We start from the raw sequence: 19,129 nt of genomic DNA, 5'->3' as shown, positions 1-19,129 counted from the left end.
GAGGCAGGAGAATGGCGTGAACCTGGGAGGCGGAGCTTGCAGTGAGCCGAGATCGTGACACTGCACTCCAGCCTGGGCGACAGAGCGAGACTCTGTCTCAAAAAAAAACAAAGAGGAGGGGTGGAAACGTCTTATCAGCTCACAGAGGAGGAAGGGAACCAAAGAGTAACACACCCAAGAGGCACACAGGTGGCCAGGGGCCCGTGGCCTCACTTGCATCCTGGCTTAGCTACTTAGTGGCTGTGTGACTGTGGGCAAGACACTCAACCTTTCTGAGTCGCAGTTTCCTCATCTGTAAAAGGGAGATCACCTCTGACCCCACAGAATCGTCAGGAGAACGCAGAGGCACAGTTCCTTTCTCTCTTTGGGCACTTGACACTCCATGTCATGTACCAAACTAAGAGATGGGCAGAAAAGAAATGCTCAGGCCCTGCCCCTGGCTGCAAATTCTAAGAGGAAGTAGCCTGGAGCTTCTGCCCCTTTCCTGACTAGTGTCGTCAGGGGAGCTCGCCCATCACCTCCGACACAGATGGCGGCATGCAGGCCGAACATCACCCCTCACTTTCATAAAGTCCCTCGCAGGCTGTGAAACCTTTTCAGTCTCAACACCCCGTGGAGGGGCCACGGACCCTGCAACATTGCCCTCAGAGAGCACGGACACCCAGGGAAGCAAAAGCGTGTCCCCAAATCAGTACACTGGTAGCAGTGAGGGAGAGCGGACCCTGGCAGGGCTTCGCCCATCTGGCATCTTTCTTTCTGCATCAAGGACTGCAAACCCGTTGGGCAGTGCCAGGGGATACTGAGGTGGATGTCCAGGCTTGGAGTGCCCACCTGATTAGCAGCATCCGCCCCAGGAATAGCAGGGGCAGGGGCAAAGCACAGGCATCTGTCTATCATCCTGCCTTAGCCACCATCAAACCATCTCCCTTAACGTGCCTCAGATAGAAAGCTCTGAGTGAAGGGGTGCTGGTCAGACTCACGGTGACTTTTCTAGTCATTAGTCCTCCAACTTGCTTTGCAGTTAAGGCACCCAGGTGACCCCTCCTCAATAAGCAAATGTCCCTCCACCAGGGCGAGGTGCTGGGGAGGATGCAGATCCAGGCCCCTGCCTTTGTGAAGTGCCCAGCCCTTTTTTTTTTTGAGACAGAATCTCGCTCTGTTACCCAGGCTGGAGTGCGGTGGCACGATCTCAGCTCACTGCAACCTCTGCCTCCCAGGTTCACAAGATTCTCCTGCCTCAGCCTCCTGAGCAGCTGGGACTACAGGTGCCCACCACCACCCCCAGCTAATTTTTTTGTATTTTTAGTAGAGATGGGGTTTTACCGTGTTAGCCAGGATGGTGTCGAACTCCTGACCTGGTGATCCGCCCGCCTCGGCCTCCCAAAGTACTAGGATTACAGGTGTGAGCCACCGCACCCAGTCGCACCCAGCCCTTCTTAAATTACACTTCCTCCTTGGTGGCCTCGAGACGTGGCCATGGGTAAGCATGGAAGTCGGCCCCCATGGGGACGGATGCAGGAACGAGGGCCTGGGTGCAAACTTCTAGGCAACATCGTGTTTTCCTCAATTCCCCAAAGCAGTGGATTCCAATGATCCGAGCACTGAGAAGGCCCTTCCTTCTCTCTAGGGATGCTAAATGGTAGCTGGATTTGCAGGGAGCAGACTCGGCGCAGGAGAAGCCATGGAAAAAAGGACGCCCACACTCACTTCCCAGGAGGTCAGAGCACTTATAAAAGAACAGTCGGTAGAAGAGAAAGAGCAGGCGTCTCAGGATGGTAGGGCAAGCCTGGCAGGAACCCACCCAGCACATGGAGGCTTAGGAGAAGCAAATCCAACATCCACTTAGATCTGTGTGGACTGCCCACAGGTTTGTCACAGGTTTGCTCTCCTTCTGTGGCCCTGAGCCAGGGAACAGAACCAAGGGCAGGGCCCGGTTGTTGCTTCAAGAAGCAAGATCTGATTCCCCATCACTCCCAGGTCACAGCCACGGAATGAGCAGCTGGGGAACACTTGCACTGCTCAACGCCTCCCTGATCAGCTGGGGAACACTTGCACTGCTCAACGCCTCCCCTGATCAGCTGGGGAACACTTGCACTGCTCAACGCCTCCCCTGATCAGCTGGGGAACACTTGCACTGCTCAACGCCTCCCCTGATCAGCTGGGGAACACTTGCACTGCTCAACGCCTCCCTGATCAGCTGGGGAACACTTGCGCTGCTCAACGCCTCCCCTGATCAGCTGGGGAACACTTGTACTGCTCAACGCCTCCCCTGATCAGCTGGGGAACACTTGCACTGCTCAACGCCTCCCCTGATCAGCTGGGGAGCACTTGCGCTGCTCAACGCCTCCCCTGATCAGCTGGGGAACACTTGCACTGCTCAACGCCTCCCCTGATCAGCTGGGGAGCACTTGCACTGCTCAACACCTCCCCTGATCAGCTGGGGAACACTTGCACTGCTCAACGCCTCCCCTGAGCAGCTGGGGAGCACTTGCACTGCTCAACACCTCCCCTGGAAGGTGCCAGGGACCCACTTCCGCCTTCAATGAGTTCAGAGACTGCCAAGGAGCCAACACGATGGCCAGGACTGCCACTAAATCATGCCCATTTGAGAGCCCAAGGGCCCAATGAGGTGGGGCCATGTTCCCAGCCTGCTGCAAAGACAAGGAATGGGCCCAGTTGGGAGAAGCTCTAGGCCACCCAGTGGGTCAGTCCTCATGATGCTGGCATGGGATCCTGAGTCTGCCCAGCTTCGGGGCTTGGATAAGCCGGAGAGTGGAACGGACGGGACAGCTCCCTCCTCCTCCATGCCCTTCCGGGGCCAGGGCCACCAGGAGAAACTTGACCAAGTCCCTCACTCAAGGTCAACTCGGATTAGACTCTGGGCACTCAGGGTACCATTCCCAAAGTGGTGTGCGGCAGACGGGGCTGACAGCTGCCTGCCTGGTGGCCCAGGGCAGAAGGAGGAAAGCAAGTCCCATGTGCTGGGCAGGTCCACCCTGGGGGCCCTGAGGACAGAGCCTGTGACCTTGGTACAGGGCCGACCACCTGGCCCATGAACCAGAAGAAAGAGAAGGAGGTGGTTCTCTCTGTTTTTTTTTTTTTTGAGATGGAGTTTCACTCTGTCACCCGGCTGAAGTGCAGTGGTGAGATCTCGGCTCACTGCAAACTCCGCCTCCTGGGTTCAAGCAATTCACCTGCCTCAGCCTCCCGAGTAGCTGGGATTACAGGCGCCCGCCACCATGCCCAGTTAATTTTTGTATTTTTAGTAGAGACGGGGTTTCACCATGTTGGCAAGGCTGGTCTCGAATTCTTGACCTCATGATCCACCCGCCTACGCCTCCCAAAGTGCTAGGATTACAGGCGTGAGCCACTGCACCCAGCCATGAGGTGGTTCTGAGGCAACTACAGTCAGGTTCACACCCAGCCTGTGTCCTGCCTGGGCCAGACAGCTTCTGTCCTTGCATGAGACCCCTGAGGCCGTGGGTCAGCTCCCCTCGCCTCAGTGCTGCTTCTGACAACAGCTGTTCCCCTGGACACCGGCTCCCCAGTTTGCATGCCTCGGCCGTTCTCAGTAGCTGCTACCTGCCTGGGAATGCATCTGCCTCACTATGTGCCAGGCCCCACCTAGGAAGGCTCAGAGCAACACGGGCACAGGCCATGCCTGCTCATTGATGACGTGCACAGAGTACGTCAGTGACGGGGGGAAGGGGAAGGAGAGTCTTCCCGGAGGAAGACGTGAAGTGCTTCATCCAGTCTCACGTCACAGACACAAACCACAAACCCCACTTTCTAATCCTTAAACCCGATGTTAACTGTTTTTTAATGAAAGCACTCAGGAGGAAGTAGGAGGATTCCAGGCAGACAAAATGCCATCCTCCTACTCACCTCCTTTGCACAAGTCTCCTTGGCTGTAGAGCCTGAGCTGGCAAGAGTGTGGGGGATAAAAAAATGGGTCCCTGGACATAAACCACAATGACAGAAAAGGAAAGAGGTGGCTGAGTGAGGCATGGTGATGGCTGCCGCCTGGAGGGCATGGTGCATGCAGGGTCACCCCTACGACTGCACCCAGACACCTTCCACACAGGACTGAGTGTGCGGCCAAACTCACCAATCCCAGAAGGCAAGGTCTGCTGAGGACCAGGAGGGGCTCTAGACCTCAGATCGAGGGTGCCCTGCATGCCCCCAGCTCAGCAGGCTGGGTGGATCCAAGCCATCCCCTGCCACACTCACCTCTCCCTTCTTCACCGTCATAGACTGCCGTCGGGGTGTGATCTCCTCGTTGATGCTGGACAGGAAGTTCTGTGAGATGCGGAGGGCGTCCTGCAGCAAGGGGTGGTCGGGGTGGCTGGCAGGAGTGTGCTTTAGCAAGTCCTGCCCCAGGAAGAAAGACTTGAGTTAGACACAGATGAGCACTGGCACCTGCCACTGTGTGCAAAGTGCAGACACAAAGTGCGGATGGAGCGGAGCGCTGGCTCCCTCAGTGTCATCACTGCCTCTCTCACTTGGGCCCCAGCTTTGCGGACAGAGCTTGTGTGAGCACCATCCTGGAAGCACGTCCTACATGTGATCCAGCAAACCCACGCTGCATGCACATGGCCAGGAGGGGCTCCTCTGTAAGGATCTAGGGCAGGGTTTCTCAACCTCAACACTGCGGACATTTTGCGTGGAGTAATTCTTTGTTGAGGGACAAGAGAGAGCTGTCCTCTCACTACAGAATGTCCAACACCATCCCAGGCCTCTACCCATTAGATGCCAGTAGCACCCCCTTGGCTGCAGCTATGACAACTAAAAAAAGGTCTCAGAACATTGTTGTTGTGTGTGCCCGAGGGGGCAGTTTTGGTCCTGGTCCGGAGGGGCGCTGTGACTCACATGGAGGACCAGCGTGCTCCTCGTCACACGGTCCACAGGCTTGTAGAGCAGAGCTGTGGAGAGAGACGGGTGGTGAGAGAGGCCGCACATGGAGAAGCACACCAGCTGCCTGACCACCCTCGGTGCAAGGGTGAGTGGGGGGGGGCTGCCCCAGCCTCCACAGGCCCCATCTCCCCTCTGCGCAGTGACAAGGGCAAGGCTAAAGCACCCAACAGGAGCACTTTTAAGTCCAGGACATTCACTGCATGCAGAGTCCAGAGCGGCTGTCAGACTCGAGCCTGCACGGCTGGCTCGGTGACAACAGCTAAAAAGCCTCAGCACTGCTGCTCCTCTAGCCTGAGGTCAGGGAACCCACCCTGGCAAGGATGGGCTGGGGAGGGCCCCAATTCTGGAGGGAGACCTGCTCCCCAGCCCAGAGGGTAAGCTGAGCAGACTCTTAGCTGCTCTTACCATCGATCCCGGGACATTTCAGACGCCTGACTCTGAGACAGGCAGAAACCTACTCAGATGCCAACACAACTCTTGGTTTGACAGGTTCTCTGGCGACCTGCCCAAGGACACCCGGACTCCAGAGGAACGTGAGCCCCACTGCAGTGGGAGCAACTCCCTGGCACGGTGGGAGCCCTGGCCAGCCTCAGCCACCCGTGCTTCTCCATGATGACAGTGAGCGTGGCCCATCCCAGGCACGGACGCTTAGGTGTGTTCTGAGACATGCCAAGTATGCTCTTCACAAGACTCCCACGACCAGCCTAAGGCACACATCGCTATTTTCATTTTGCAGATGGGGAAACTGAGGTTCAGAGCACAAAGCTCTGGGGGCTGCTGTTCTTTGCAAGTGTAACTATTCATAACACCCTAACAACTGAAAGTAAGAAATGACTGATAATTCCTGATACCACTTTCCCAGCAACTCTGGACTCAATTCCTGCCCAGCCACTCAAAGCCTGTGCTCTGCACAGATTACTTTATGACCAAACTTGTCATCGGCAAAAACAGAAAATAAAATCCTTGTTACAGCCGGGTGCGGCAGCTCACGCCTGTAATCCCAGCACTTTGGGAAGCCAAGGCACTTGAGGTCAGGAGTTCAAGACCAGCCTGAACAATATGGGGGAAACCCAGTCTCTATTAAAAATACAAAAATTAGCTGGCTGTGGTGGTGTCTGCCTGTAATCCCCGCTACTTGGGAGGCTGAGGCAGGAGGATCACTTGAACCCGGGAGGTGGAGGTTGCAGTGAGCCAAAACTCCACCTCAAAAAAAAAAAAAAAATCCTCCTTATAAGGCCACTGGGGTCAACACGATGACATTTAAGTCAATTTAAGCAGCACCTTGTTGCTGCTGTTGGTGGCAAACTGGTCCTGATGGTATCCTTCCCTGCCCTCCCTGAGCTGTTCTTTCCTCCTCCCCACTCTATTTGAAGAGCAGAACAGGGAAGGTGCCAAGGGGTGACCCAAGTGGGCACTGTGTCTGCTTTTCCACAACGCCCCCTCTGCCAGCAGCAGCCCCCCGACGAGGGCACACAGAGAGCTCAGCATGCAAAACTCACTTTCCAGAGAGTTCTTGGTCGTTGGATCCTTGGCATCTTTGTTGCTTCTGGCTCTCAGGTTCTGCAGAGAGAAAAGCGCATGTTCACACAGATGACAGAAGCAGCTTTGATGATGCAGAAAGTTCCCCCTTTGGCGACAATTTCAGCTTTCCCTCACTGCAACAAACCCCAGGTGCATTCTGAGCTGATAATGAAATCACAGGGTGTGCAGGGACCCACGAGCAAGCTGAGCATGCAGGATGCCCTGGATGCTGCGGTCCACCTGGGACAGGGCTTCTCAGCCAGGTCACTGTTGACATTTTGGGCTACAAATTCTCTGAGCAGCTGTCCTGGGCACCGTAGGGTGCTGAGCAGCTGCCCTGGCCTCTACCTATAGGTACAGGAACACACCTGCCTTCCTGCTGCTGTGACAACCAAAATGTCTCCAGGCATTGCTAAGTGTCCCTTGTGAACAAAATCACGCCTGGCTGAGATCCTCTGACACAGAGGATCCTGTAAATGGAGGCCAACAGGAGCACGCTCCTAAACACACGTCACTGTTTTCTTGGGGCAATTAGACAGTATGCAGGGGGCTGGCAGTTCAGAAGAGCACCCATCTTTGGAGACGGCCAAGGCAGGCCCACCACTGCAGACTGACACTGGATTATACCTCCACCTGCCCTCTCTGGATTTGCAAGTGTACTTACTAAAAAATGAGGTGCTAAGATTCCCAGGGCAAAAGCAGGGCTTGTAAGTGAATAGCCTAGGCTGTTTTGATACAACTGCGTTGAAAGCATCACTGGAGAAGTGCAGAATAAAAGATCCCTGTGTGCCTAAAATCCTCTGGGAAGGAGCTGAGATTAATTCCTGGTACTAAGCTTCTGAACAAAAGCATAAACAGCAGAGATGGAAGAGGTTCTGAGGTTGCTCTGCCAAACTCTTGTGCTGCAGGAAACATCTCAAGACCAAAAGAAAGTGTTTTCCAGCTCACTGGAGCCAAACGCTGCCATGCACTTTGGTACCTTTCCTGAGAGTTTAACAGCCCTCGCAGTGATTGTTCTTCTGTACATCTGACTCAGCAGTTCCCAAAGGGTGTGACGGGGTGGGAGAGCCAAACAAAAGACTGCAAAAACCAGGTGCTGGGCTCACAAGAGCCTGGGAGGCAGCCCACGTGTCCGTGGACAGTGCGATGCTTGGGAGTCACCTAGGAGCTCCAGGAACACGTGCCTCAAGAAAACTTATGAGTTTGGTTTAACCCTGCATTTCCCAAACTGGCCTGACTCCCAAAGCCCTTTTCATGTAATTCCTATTACCTACTGTCTGGAGAGCTGGCGTTCCATGGAACCAGATCTAACTGGATGCTGCCCATCTCTCAGGACTGTCCCAAGAGAAGATGGACACTACTCCACTCCTTCCTTACTTGAGAGTGATCCTCGAACGCCCATGCCCGAGCACTGACCCCCCTACACCTCCGCAGGGCTTGCTGCTTTCTCTTCCTTGAGTTTGACTCTGCTTTCTTTGGGTGGCTCCAATTCCTCTGGGTCTTTTTTGGAACACAGAGAACCAAAGGGCATGTCGCCCTGATGGTGCAGGTGCCACAAACTTTCACAGTGGGTCGGTTTGCAGCTGGCCCTGAGCCCCATTCCACTCCCTGCATCTCAACCATGGCTCAGAATCCACTGGTGCATGGTTGGTGGGACCACGTGATCTCCAGGTGGCGTCCCATGGTGTTTCCTCCCTCCTCTGCAGAAGCCTGTCTGGGTGGACTTGAACTTGCCCACTTAACTGTAACCTGCTCTTAAAAGATCAGGTCCCTGATTTCTCAAGGTTACTTGAAATTCGGTGCCACCATTCCAGCTGCTGGGGAGGAGGGTTGCTCATTTAATGAAAAAGGAAAAGAGAACAGATTGAATGTTCCAGAGGGAGTCTGGCAGTGGGAAGGGAGCTGGAGCCCTGGATGCATGCAAAGCCTGTTACCAGCAGCACCTGGTGGAGCGGGGTGCCCCATGGACTCTGGAGGAACACAGCGGCAGGTACTATCACCACTGGAGACATCAGAGCGAAGCCCGTGATGCTCCATCCTGTGATAAACAATAAGACAGCACAAAGCCTCAGGAACAAAGCCCAGAGGTGACAGCTGAGGGTGTGTCCCAGCAAGGGTGACAGCATTCACTCCCTATTTCTAGTGCCCATGTCTCTTTCTAACCCTGCGGTTCTCACATGGAGGGCTTTCTGCTCAGAACCCTTGCAGGGTAGGGGAAAGCCAAGTCAGAAGGCAAAGCTACAGCGAGATGGGGCGCTCATGCAGAGGCAAGCGCCCCCAAAGAGGAAAATGTTGCAGAGTGACCACCAGGCAGACACAGGCTGGGGAAGGGCAGGAAGAACCCCAGTCTGGAGTGCAGACCCAGGGGTGTGGCTGGGTTCTGGTTCCAGCTGGGCCACCAGCCTCCTGAAAGGCCCATTCGTGGTCTCTGTTTCTGAATGACTCTTTCGAGGCCCTGGGTGCTAACACTGCATGGTTTGAGGTTTCAGCTTCCTGGGGCTAAATGCAGGAGGGAGTCAGCAGCCTCTCAGATCCGGGGCCTGGGTTAGTGCAGCTCCAACCCGTCGCTTTGCTCCCCACATGGGTCTACAGAGCACAGGTGCCATGAGCCCTCACCCCACAGCACTAGCCCCTCAATGCTTCCTCAATGCTCTCAAGGTCTCTGGCAGGCTAGAAAAGGAAGAGTGGGCCAACTCCGGCCTCGCCTCCAGTGCCAGGTACAAAGTCAGCCTCAGGACTCTTGTGGTGAGAGCTGTTAACAGGCAGAACTACAGACACCCCTCACTGCAGACAGACAGTGCAAAGAGTGTCCCTGGAACTCGGCAACCCCCAGAATCAGGCCCTCGCCCCTGGGGAGGCAGGACGCCCTGTGGGCTGCTCCTTCTGTCTGGGCACAACAGCATCCCCAGCACAGGGCTGATGCAACAAACCCAACAGAATCTGGAAACAGCTGGGGTTCACGACCAGATCTTGATCTGGTGCACCCTGTTCTCCTCGGGAGGTGGAGGGTACAGGTGGGAGTCAGCGGTGCACCTGTCTGAACGGCACCAAGGCATTACCTCGGAGATTTCTGCAAACTGAGCATTGGCCTGACAGCACTTCTCAGCCATTTCCATGGCAACTCCATAGTTGTCCACAAAGGCCCGGTACACACCCAGCTGGCTGGCCTGAGGGGGAGGAAGGAAGAGAGAGTGGGACAGGTGCTGCTGCTCCCCCATCTTTCTGAAGAGCAGGCTCCCATGCACAGCTCTGCAGAAACTCCAGGGACAGCAGACGGCACACAGGCTGCAGAGGCCTCGGTGCTTCCGTGCTGCTCCCTCCCACCTGCTCCCCTCCCCACGCACCCAGCACACTTCCCGCTCCCAAAATGACATGCTAAGAAGTGACTCACTGCACCAGGCAGGTAACAGTTCCCTTCCAGAGCTACTTATTCCTCCCACCCCACTCGCTGAAATGGTGCCATGAGAGGCAGCTGAAGTTCGAGGTCGTCAGTGAATCTGGACAAGTGTCTGCGTGCAGCACTTTCCCATTCTGGCTGCAGGAGTGTACCCTGGACACAGAGGTCACCCCTTCCCACCCATGGTGTTCCACGCATGTCCAGTCCCTTCAGACACATAAGAAACGCCAAGTCCTGCCGTCTTTGCAGAAGAGAGCCTCACGCTGCACAGACAAAAGCCCATCCTGGGCCTGGTGAGGGTGCTCAGGTGTCATGCTACACACCTGGGGGGGGGAGACTGGCTGTAAGGCGAGAGGCGTTCTGTTTGTTCTTTATTAAACCAATGGCAATAACAGATCTCCTCACTGCACCTCCAGCTCACACACACACTCGATTCAGCAACAACTTGTGTGAGTGCAGCAGACACCGCCATCTCTGGGCCCCACAACACCTTTACGGGCAGCGAGGGAAAAACCAGCAAACCTAGGCCTGGGGAGTGTAAGGGCAGACCCAGGAGATGCACTGGTCAGGGCTGGAGACTCCCACTGTAGCTGACTGCAAGCTGGAAGCCCAAGGCATTCACAGCTTCTGGCGTTTGTTTTGTGTCAAACCTAAATTTTATCTCCATGTGCATTTGCATTTGTATTGAATTTTATGTTTCTACAGATGACAATCTCAGATGCTGGATAAACCAGGCACCCTTGGCACTGTCTGATCTTCTGGCCCTGCTCCCTACAGGGGCTGCAAGAAGGGGCTTAGAGTGTACGAGGAAAGGGTAGCAGCCGGAAGACACCTGACAGGCCCCTGCCATGCTGACCACCCGGAGGAGTCCCTGCATCCTCCAATTCTAGGTTCTTCCTCATCCGTGCAGTGATGAGGCCCAGAGCTCTTCTTTCTTTCCCTCCTCCCTCCTTTGCAAGTCACTGAGTGCCTCCCAGCCTTGGCACAAAGCAGCCAAGGGCCTGCTTTAGGCCTTGTCACCACAGTGGTAAACAATTCAGACACGACGCTGCCCTCTGAAGCTGGTGTTCTCACAGGAGAGCGCCTGATAAACACATGCATGAACACACACAAGCAAAGTAATGGCAGATGGTTACAAGCGGGACAGGGACTGAGAGCGATGAGGCTGCTTTTGAGAATGTGGTCAGGACCAGGACAGCCTCTCAGAAGAGGTGACAGCTCAGCAGGGCTCCGGGGGTCTTGGGAGGAGGACTCCTTTCAAGACTTCTCCTCCCTCCTGCTCCAGGAGCTCACATCTTCCAGGTGGCTTGTGAGAAGTTCTAAGCAATTCCTTTCCATATTTTTCACTAATCAAAAACGTGCCTCCAGATCTGATGCACTGAGAAGCACAAGGCCTCGTTGCTGTGGTGCTGTTACGCAGAATGTGAAGCTGTTCCTGAGGAAACTGGCAAACCCGAGTGGGCCTGTGACCTTCAAAAAATATCAAGGTTGTCTGGGCGCGGCAGTTCACGCCTGTAATCCTAGCAGTTTGGGAGGCCGAGGCAGGCAGATCACCTGAGGTCAGGAGTTCAAGACCAACCTGGCCAACATGGCAATACCCAGTTTCTACTGAAAATACAAAAATTAGACGGGTGTGATGGCACATGCCTATAATCCCAGCCACTTGGGAGGCTGAGACAGGAGAATCGCTTGAACCTGGGAGGCAGAGGTTGCACGGAGCTAAGATCACGCCACTGCACTCCAGCCTGGGTGATAGAGCAAGACTCCATCTCCAAAAGGAAAAAAAAAAAAAGGCAGGGTGTGGTGGCTCATGCCTGTAATCCCAGTACTTTTGGAGGCCGAGGTGGGCAGATCACCTGAGGTCAGGAGTTCGAGACCAGCCTGGCCAACATGGTGAAACCGTCTCTCTACTAAAAACACACAAAAAATTAGCTGGGCATGGTGGCACACACCTGTAGTCCCAGCTACTCAGGGAGGCTGAGGCAGGAGAATCGCCTGAACCCAGGAGGCGGAGATTGCAGTGAGACAAGACTGTGCCACTGTACTCCAGCTTCGGTGACAGAGGGAGACTCTATCTTAAGAAAAAAAAAAAAGTCAAGGTCATAGAAGACAAGCAAAATCTAAGGAACTGGTACAGATTGAAGGAGACTAGAGAGATGTGGCAACCAAGCACATCTTAAACCGGGTCCTGAATCAGAGAATGAAAACAGCTGTGAAGAATGCAAGTGTTAACTTGGGGGAAATTTATATGAACTACATATTAAATAATAGTATCTCATGAATGTGAAATTTCCTGAATTTAACAAATTGTACTGTGGGTTACAGGAGAGAATGTCCTTGTTCTTAGCAAATGAAGTATTCAGGGGGGAAAACATCTTGTGTTTGTGTGTGTATGTGTCCATGTGCGTTGTGTGTGCACAGAAAGAGATAAAGCAAATGTGGCAAAAAGTTACCATCAGTGTATCTGGGTGAAGGCTATACTACAGCTCTTTGCCCCATTCTTACAGCTCTCCTGTAAATTTGAAATAATTAGAAAAATAAAAATTCTGAGTTGATAAAACTTCAGCCAGAACCACAACCCCCAGCAGGGAAGTCAGCCCGTGCAGCCCCACAGGAGGAGGTGGCAGAAGCCACATCTGAGTCTGGCTTTCTGAACCACTGGACGTGGATCACGAGTTCCTGGGCTTGGAAGAGGCACCGGAGCTGGGCAGGGCACTGCAAGCTCCTTTGGTCCTAAGACTTGTCCAACCAGGAAGCCTGACAGAGCGATGCTGGGCCAATCCTACTGAGCTGGTCATAGGGACAAGGGCAGGCACCGGGCCTATCTGTCCTTGGGGAGTCCCCAGCACCCAGCCCAGGTTGAACACACGTGAGTACTCAGCTCGTGGTTATGGGGAACAACTTCCCACTGCAACCCCAGCCTCTCCTCCGAGTCTTCCGGCTGCATCATCTGACGCATGAAGGTAGCTCAAGGCCGCCAGGGCAGCCAGCGGAAACTTTCCAAAGTTAAATTCCAGTGTTCCTCAGATATTAAAGTTTTAAAAAAGTCTCTGAGTGATTTCGGAATATTATCTGGGGAAGAGCTCTGGATGTGTGTTTTTTTTTCCCCCCCAACAACACGATTCTCCATTTCTCAGGAGGGCGGCAGGCCAAGTCATGTCCACTAGGTTTTTTTGTTTTTGTTTTTTCCTGTGAACAATCAAGCCTTATTTTTACAAAAATGAAAATTGTAAAATCTCTCAACAGCCAGCCTGAGGTAGAGCTGGCTAGAACTCACTCAGAACTGCTAGGTTCCCTTTGCCCTCTCTTGGTTTCAAAGCAAAACCAGGCCACAGTGCCCCAGGAATGAACCTCCAGCCCCGAGAGGTTGGTCGAGGGTGAGGTCTGGCTGGTGCCAGCGGGCTATTGGCAGCCTCACCTTTCTTTCCAGGAAGCGGCAGAAAGAAACCACCTGGGAAGGTGGGAGAACCTCACCTCACTCTGTAGGCTATCATGGCTCTAATAAGGGGTATAGGATGGGCCTCTCCAGGCCAGATCCTTGCTCTGGCCAGAGTCGCAAGGCCCGGGTTCAGCTGCACTCCTCTAAAGCAGCAGGTCCTGCCTCTCCAGCAGGTTCCTGGGAGGGACTGCATCTCTGGTAAGCCTCAAAGCCCCAGGAGTCAGAAGCCTCTAGTGCAAGGTGCCTGAGCACTGGGGTCACAGGCCCAGGAGCACAGTGGGGCAGTGGGGAGGAACTATCACTGCACCCTCCATGCAAGAGAGGTCCCTGACTCACTGGTCTCCTTGGCCCACAGGCAGGGGTCGCTCTGACAGTCACGGGTTTTGAATATCCAGGATGTGGAGGTTGTAAGACAGAGCGGCATAGAGATGCTTGGTGGTGAGATGCAGGCAGTACACAGAGCTGCCGAGGGGGGTCGACGTCAGTAGGAAGGCATGGAGGCAGGCCCTTTGGCACCGGTCCCACAGCCGTACTACACTGTAGGAGGAACCTGTGGCCAGCAAGTGGTTGCCATCTGTCTGCAGGCAGTACAGGGTGCTGTTGTGGGGCTCCTCCCACTCCATGACACATTTCCAGACACTGGTGCAGCGGTCCCAGTAGCGAATGTAGGTGTCAGGACAGCAGTGTGAAAGGGGACTCATACATGACATCCAGCACCCCAGCCCCTGGGGGAAAGTCACTGCCCAAGTGTATCATCAGCTGCCCACTGTTGAGGTCCCAGATTTTCAGGGGTAAGAAGTGCCCGCAACAAGCCGTCCCTGTCACAAAAGAGCTGAGTAATGGCCTGACAGCAATGGACCAGATTCCGTCTTCAGTCTTGATGGTGTATAAACACTACCCCAGCTGGCCTGAGGCCAAAGGCCACACCTTGGCCGTCCTGTCTCTGGAGCCACTCACAATGGTATGATGCCCCCTTTGCAATCCACACAGTTCACCTCCTGTTCATGAGCCGAGTACTTGACAGCGAAGGTGCTGTGAATCTTACCAAAGCCAATCTTCCCATCTCCTCCTGCACTGACAATATGCGAGTTGGCCAGCACAAAGTGGCAAACGTCCTCATTATGCCCAGCAGACTCCCAAAGGCTGACGGTTCAAGCTGGCACCATCTGGACGGAACTGGCAGGCCAGGATGAAATTAGCCTGGGATATGTACAGAGCATCATCCTCTAGCTGCGTCCAGGGCATCTGACTGCATCTCCACTTAGCAGAATCCCCTCTGGGCAGCGCCCCAGTATCCAGTTCTGAGACACCTTCACTGGGACGCTGGTCATCAGGTCGGTGCCCAGCCGCGTGAAGCCGGAGTTGACCGAGGCCCGGGCTATGTGGCGCCAGAGCAGGTGGCAGTTGGTGAAGCGCCGCAGCCAGCGGCACACCTGAGCCAGGCGGCCGAGGGCCAGCATGTCGAGATAGGAGCAGATGAGCAGCAGCAGCACTTCCGGCAGGCGTCAGAGCGCTGGCCCCGCAGACGGGCGGGCGGCCGACTCCCGAGCCGCCTCCTCCTCCTCCTCCTCCCTGGCTACCGCCGCCATGGCCGCCCCTGTCCCTGGGATGTAGGCCCAAGCCTGACCCCCTTGTCCTTGTGCTCTTCCCGGCCTGGCGCCCTTCCGCCGCCTAGCCCTGACCCTCCATTCCTCCTTCTTCCCATACTCTCTTCCTTGTGCCTCCTTCCCGGCCCCTGCGCTCCCCTCATCTCCTTTGATGATGCCTCTCGCTCCTTCCTCCACGCTTCCGCCTCCCTCTGCTTCCTCTCTTGGGCACGCCCTTGCTCCGCCTCAGCCCCCGGCCCCGCTACCTCCTTCGCCGTCTGTGGCCAGGGCTTCCCTTCCGCCCTGCTTCCTCTTCCGCCTTGCCCCTCTCGCTCGCTCGCTTTTCCCTTCCTCTTCCCCTTCCTTCCTTTCCAACTTCCCTCCTTCCTTCCTTCCGCCTCGCCACCCTCCCTTCCTGCAGCTTCCTCGCCTCTCTGCCCCCGCCCTCACCCGGGCCGACCGTTCCCGGGGGTCCCCCACCCAGCGGCCCTGGCTGCCCAAGAGCGGCCGCAGGGCCGGCCCGACGCGGAGCCCAGCCCGAGCCACCACTCTCCACTAGGTTTAAAACTGCTGACACACACACGGAGAAACGGTGGAAGGCTTCAAAGATGGAGGGGGCGGCATGTATCAAAATACAGCCTCCTGCTCTCTGGCCATGGGGGAAAGAGCCCCAGGGAGCAAGAACTGGAACAAATTAAGTGCCTTGTGTGTTCCTCAAGCCTTAGCTCTGGCCTGGAGTCTGGGGGGTCTGCAGCGCAGGGTGGCAGAGGGAGGGGTCCCCCTACAGGAAAGCCACACTTCAGAGCAGAAAACTCAGTCCCCAGCACCAGCCAAGGGGAGGCCCAAGGCCAGAGCTGGGTGTCTCGGTAGTCCAGAAGTGCTGGGGGTCGGGCTTTTAAGGAATCACATGCTCTTCACACTTAGAGGGGGGCCTGGCCTCTGGCCACACCTGCCCCTAGAGGACTTGTTTCCCAGCGGAGGAAGCCTGCTTCAGGGAAAGTGTGTGCACACAAGGTGTGGTGGCACGCACCCGTAATCCCAGCTACACACAGGGTGTGGTGGCGCGCATCTGTAGTCCCAGATACGCGGAGGGCTGAGGCCGGAGGATGGCTTCAGTCAGGAGTTCTGGGCTGTAGTGCACTACACACTAAGTTTGGCATCAATATGGTGACCTCCCAGGAGTCGGGAACCACCAGTTTGCCTAAGAAGGAGTGAAACAGCCAAGGTTGGAAAGGAAGGAGGTCAAAACTCCTGTGATGATGACTGGTGGAATCGTGCCTGTGAATAGGCACTGCACTCCAGCCTGGACAACCTAGTAAGTCCCCGTCTCCTTTTAAAAATACCTATCTAAATAAATATAAATTTTAAAAAAAGGGCTGGACATGGTGGCTCACGCCTATAATCTCAGTACTTTGGGAGGCTAAGGGGGGTGGATCACTTGAGGTTAGGAGTTTGAGACCAGCCTGGCCAACATAGCAAAACCCTGTCTCTACTAAAAATACAAAAAATTAGCTGGACGTGGTGGTACATGCCTGTAGTCCCAGCACCGGCCTTGGGTTACTCACCAGCTTCTGGAAAAGGTCGCCCACCCACTGCTGGTGGCTCCACTGCTGCACGCGGGGGAGGAGCCCATCATAGAATTCCTTGTGGATCTCGTAGAGCTCAGGCACTTTGAAGAAGATGGTCTCAATCTGCTGACTCGTCAGCACCGGCTGAGAGGTGGTGGCAGCGGCTTTCAAAGGCTTCATGGGCTGGAAGAGGGCACAAGTGAGGTAGCACAGTTGAGAGGGGCTGCCATCCGTCAGGTGCATTGTATGACAGTAGACAGTCATGGTTACCTGACATATGCACTTTTATTTTTAAATCACATAACAAATACAATTTTAAAACCAGCTTGGTTTGGCAACTCAGTCTTCCACTGGTATCTACTCCAGGGATGGCGAGCTGCACCCAGGCTCTGACAGCTGACCTGGGACTTAAGGGCAAAGAGGTTCCCCAACCCTGTCACCCTGCCCCATCCCGCCTTGCTCAGCTCCCTAAATCCTCCTCACCAGCAGCAGTGCCTCCAGGTGGCTCAGGTAAGTCTCCTCGCTAGCCAGGATTCCAGACAGGACCCATTTTCTCATCTCCAAGCCCTTTTCCAAGTCCAGCTCACTCTGCAGGAGAAATAGACAGAAGTCAGCCTGGAAGGGCGGTAGGGGGATTCTTGCATCAGGGCCCTCTGAGAAAGGAGGGCCAGCTTGTTGACCTCTGGACAAACCCCTGCCCCCACAAAGGCTCCACATGGAACTAAAGGGAGGCAGGGGACCCTCCGCACATACTAAGCCACATGCTCACGGTCACTGAGAATCCTGGGGGGGGTCATCTGGCAACACCAGGGCCACCCTTAGTCTTGCCAGACCACGCGAAACAGAGTTTGGTGCGGAGCAGGCCGGGCCAGGCCTCCCTCCACGCTTCTGCATGCAACCCAAGGGCAGCTGCCTGACACAGTCAAGGAAGGAGTAGGAGGCTCTGACCTGAAGGGGCATTGGAGCCCACAGCATGGCCACCTGGCTCCTGCTGCAGCCAAACTCCACTCCCCACTGCTCACCTGGGGCCCGCCTCACCTGGATTCTCTGACTGCTGCTGCCACATGACCCTTTGATTGACGGGGCCCAGGCAGCACCGCCTTCTCCAGATGCCCTCCCTCCCAGCCACAGGGACTGCTACCACCTGCCCCAGAACCCTGTCCCTGGGGCTCAAGGCCTGTGTCCCCTGACCCTGCTTTATAGACCCCAACATCACTGGACTGGCAGGGACCCTCTTACATGTGGGCTATGACAAAGTCTCCCCTTCCCATTAGCGTCCCTGCTGAAAGTTCAGGGAAGCTCTACTGTTTTTGTCTCCAAATGATGAAGCTGACACATTGTTGGACGTTGATGTAGGGGACAGAGCCCATGCCCCTGGGAGGCCATCTTCTAATCCTAGTTATGATAACATCTCCCCTCCCCACTCAAATTCATGTTGAAGCCCTAACCCCCAGTAACTTAGAACGTTACTGCATCTGAAGGCAGGGCCTTTAAGGTAAACTGAAGCCAAAAGGTTCCATATGTCCCATTCTTCTTTGTTTTTTTTTTTTTTGAGATGACGTCTCGCTCTGTCGCTCAGGCTGGAGTGCTGTGGCACAGTCACAGCTTACTGCAGCCGTGAGAGCCCAGGCTCAAGTAATCCTCCCATCTGAGCCTCCCAAGTAGCTGGGATCTCATGCACCCACCACCTCGCTCTGCTAACTTAAACATTTTTGGGGGGTCCAGGCGCAATGTCTCACGCCTGTAATCCCAGCAGTTTGGGAGGCCGAGGCGGGTGGATCACCTGAGGTCAGGAGTTCGAGATCACTAGCCTGGCCAACATGGTGAAACCCCGTCTCTACTAAAAATACAAAAATTAGCCGGGTGTCCGGTAATCCCCACTACTTGGGAGGCAGAGGCAGGAGAATTGCCTGAATAGGGAGGGGGAGGTTGCAGTGAGCCGAGACCATGCTATGGCACTCCAGCCTGGGCAACAAGAGCGAAACTCCGTCTCAAAAAAAAAAAAAAAAATTTTTTTTTTTTTTTGTAGAAACAAGGTCTTGCCATGTTGCCCAGGCTGGTCTCAAACTCCTGAGCTCAAGCGGTCCTTCCACCTCATACTCCCAGAGTGGTGGTATTACAGGCATGAGCCACGGTACCCCACCAGGACTGGGGTGCTTGTAAAAGAAGAGGTCAGGACACAGACTCAAATGGAGGGAACATCAGGTGAAGACACATAGAGAAGACAAGCCCAGGAGAGGGGCCCGAGAAGAAACCAACCCGCCCACCCCTTGATCTTGGACTTCAGGCCTCCAGGGCTATGAGAAAATAAACTCCTGTTCTTTAAGCCCCCCAGTCTGTGGTGCTTTGTTACAACAGTCCCAGCAAAGGCATGACACCAAAGATGATGACACCAAAGGCCACAGAAACTGCCGCCTGACTTCCTGGCCACTCCCACCTGCTCCCTGGCCACTGGCAATGTTGGAGGCTGGCCATGCCCATGGCAGCACCTCAGTGCTCCACGGGGCTGAGGCCGTGCTCCCTCTGTCCCGCCTGTGCCCAATGGCCCTGCCTATAGTCAGAGGAAAGTGCATGCCTGCGTGCGTGCGGGGGGTGGGGGGTGGGGTGTCAGGTCCGGTGTCTGTGACAGCCCTGCCCACTTCTCCACTGGTTGCTGGGCTCACAGGTGTGGAACTGGGGTAGTGGTCCCTGATCACTCACTTTC

At 55.1% G+C, this 19,129-nt stretch overlaps 1 protein-coding gene and 1 pseudogene across 5 annotated transcripts in view; both read right to left on the bottom strand.

The window, feature by feature from the left end:
- BCR (BCR activator of RhoGEF and GTPase) overlaps nucleotides 1-19,129 on the bottom strand; it is a 139,990-nt gene that overhangs the window by 41,172 nt on the left and 79,689 nt on the right. For 4 of the 5 annotated variants that reach the window (XM_055251708.2, XM_055251709.2, XM_055251710.2 and 1 more), the window contains exons 3-8: nucleotides 16,909-17,013; nucleotides 16,423-16,608; nucleotides 9,495-9,602; nucleotides 6,414-6,474; nucleotides 4,870-4,922; nucleotides 4,231-4,371 (exon numbers count right to left, since the gene is read on the bottom strand). In XM_055251708.2, coding sequence (XP_055107683.1) covers nucleotides 4,231-4,371; nucleotides 4,870-4,922; nucleotides 6,414-6,474; nucleotides 9,495-9,602; nucleotides 16,423-16,608; nucleotides 16,909-17,013 — 654 coding nt within the window. The remainder of the gene's footprint in view (nucleotides 1-4,230; nucleotides 4,372-4,869; nucleotides 4,923-6,413; nucleotides 6,475-9,494; nucleotides 9,603-16,422; nucleotides 16,609-16,908; nucleotides 17,014-19,129) is intronic. The other variant, XM_063623434.1, reaches the window with a different exon arrangement.
- On the bottom strand, nucleotides 13,022-15,193 carry LOC129467310 (F-box/WD repeat-containing protein 4-like; annotated as a pseudogene).

The sequence above is a fragment of the Symphalangus syndactylus genome, chromosome 18, assembly GCF_028878055.3.
Source record: "Symphalangus syndactylus isolate Jambi chromosome 18, NHGRI_mSymSyn1-v2.1_pri, whole genome shotgun sequence".
Classification (NCBI taxonomy): Eukaryota; Metazoa; Chordata; class Mammalia; order Primates; family Hylobatidae; genus Symphalangus; species Symphalangus syndactylus.
The sequence above is the reverse complement of the archived record's forward strand: the minus strand, read 5'-3'. Positions and strand labels throughout refer to the sequence as shown.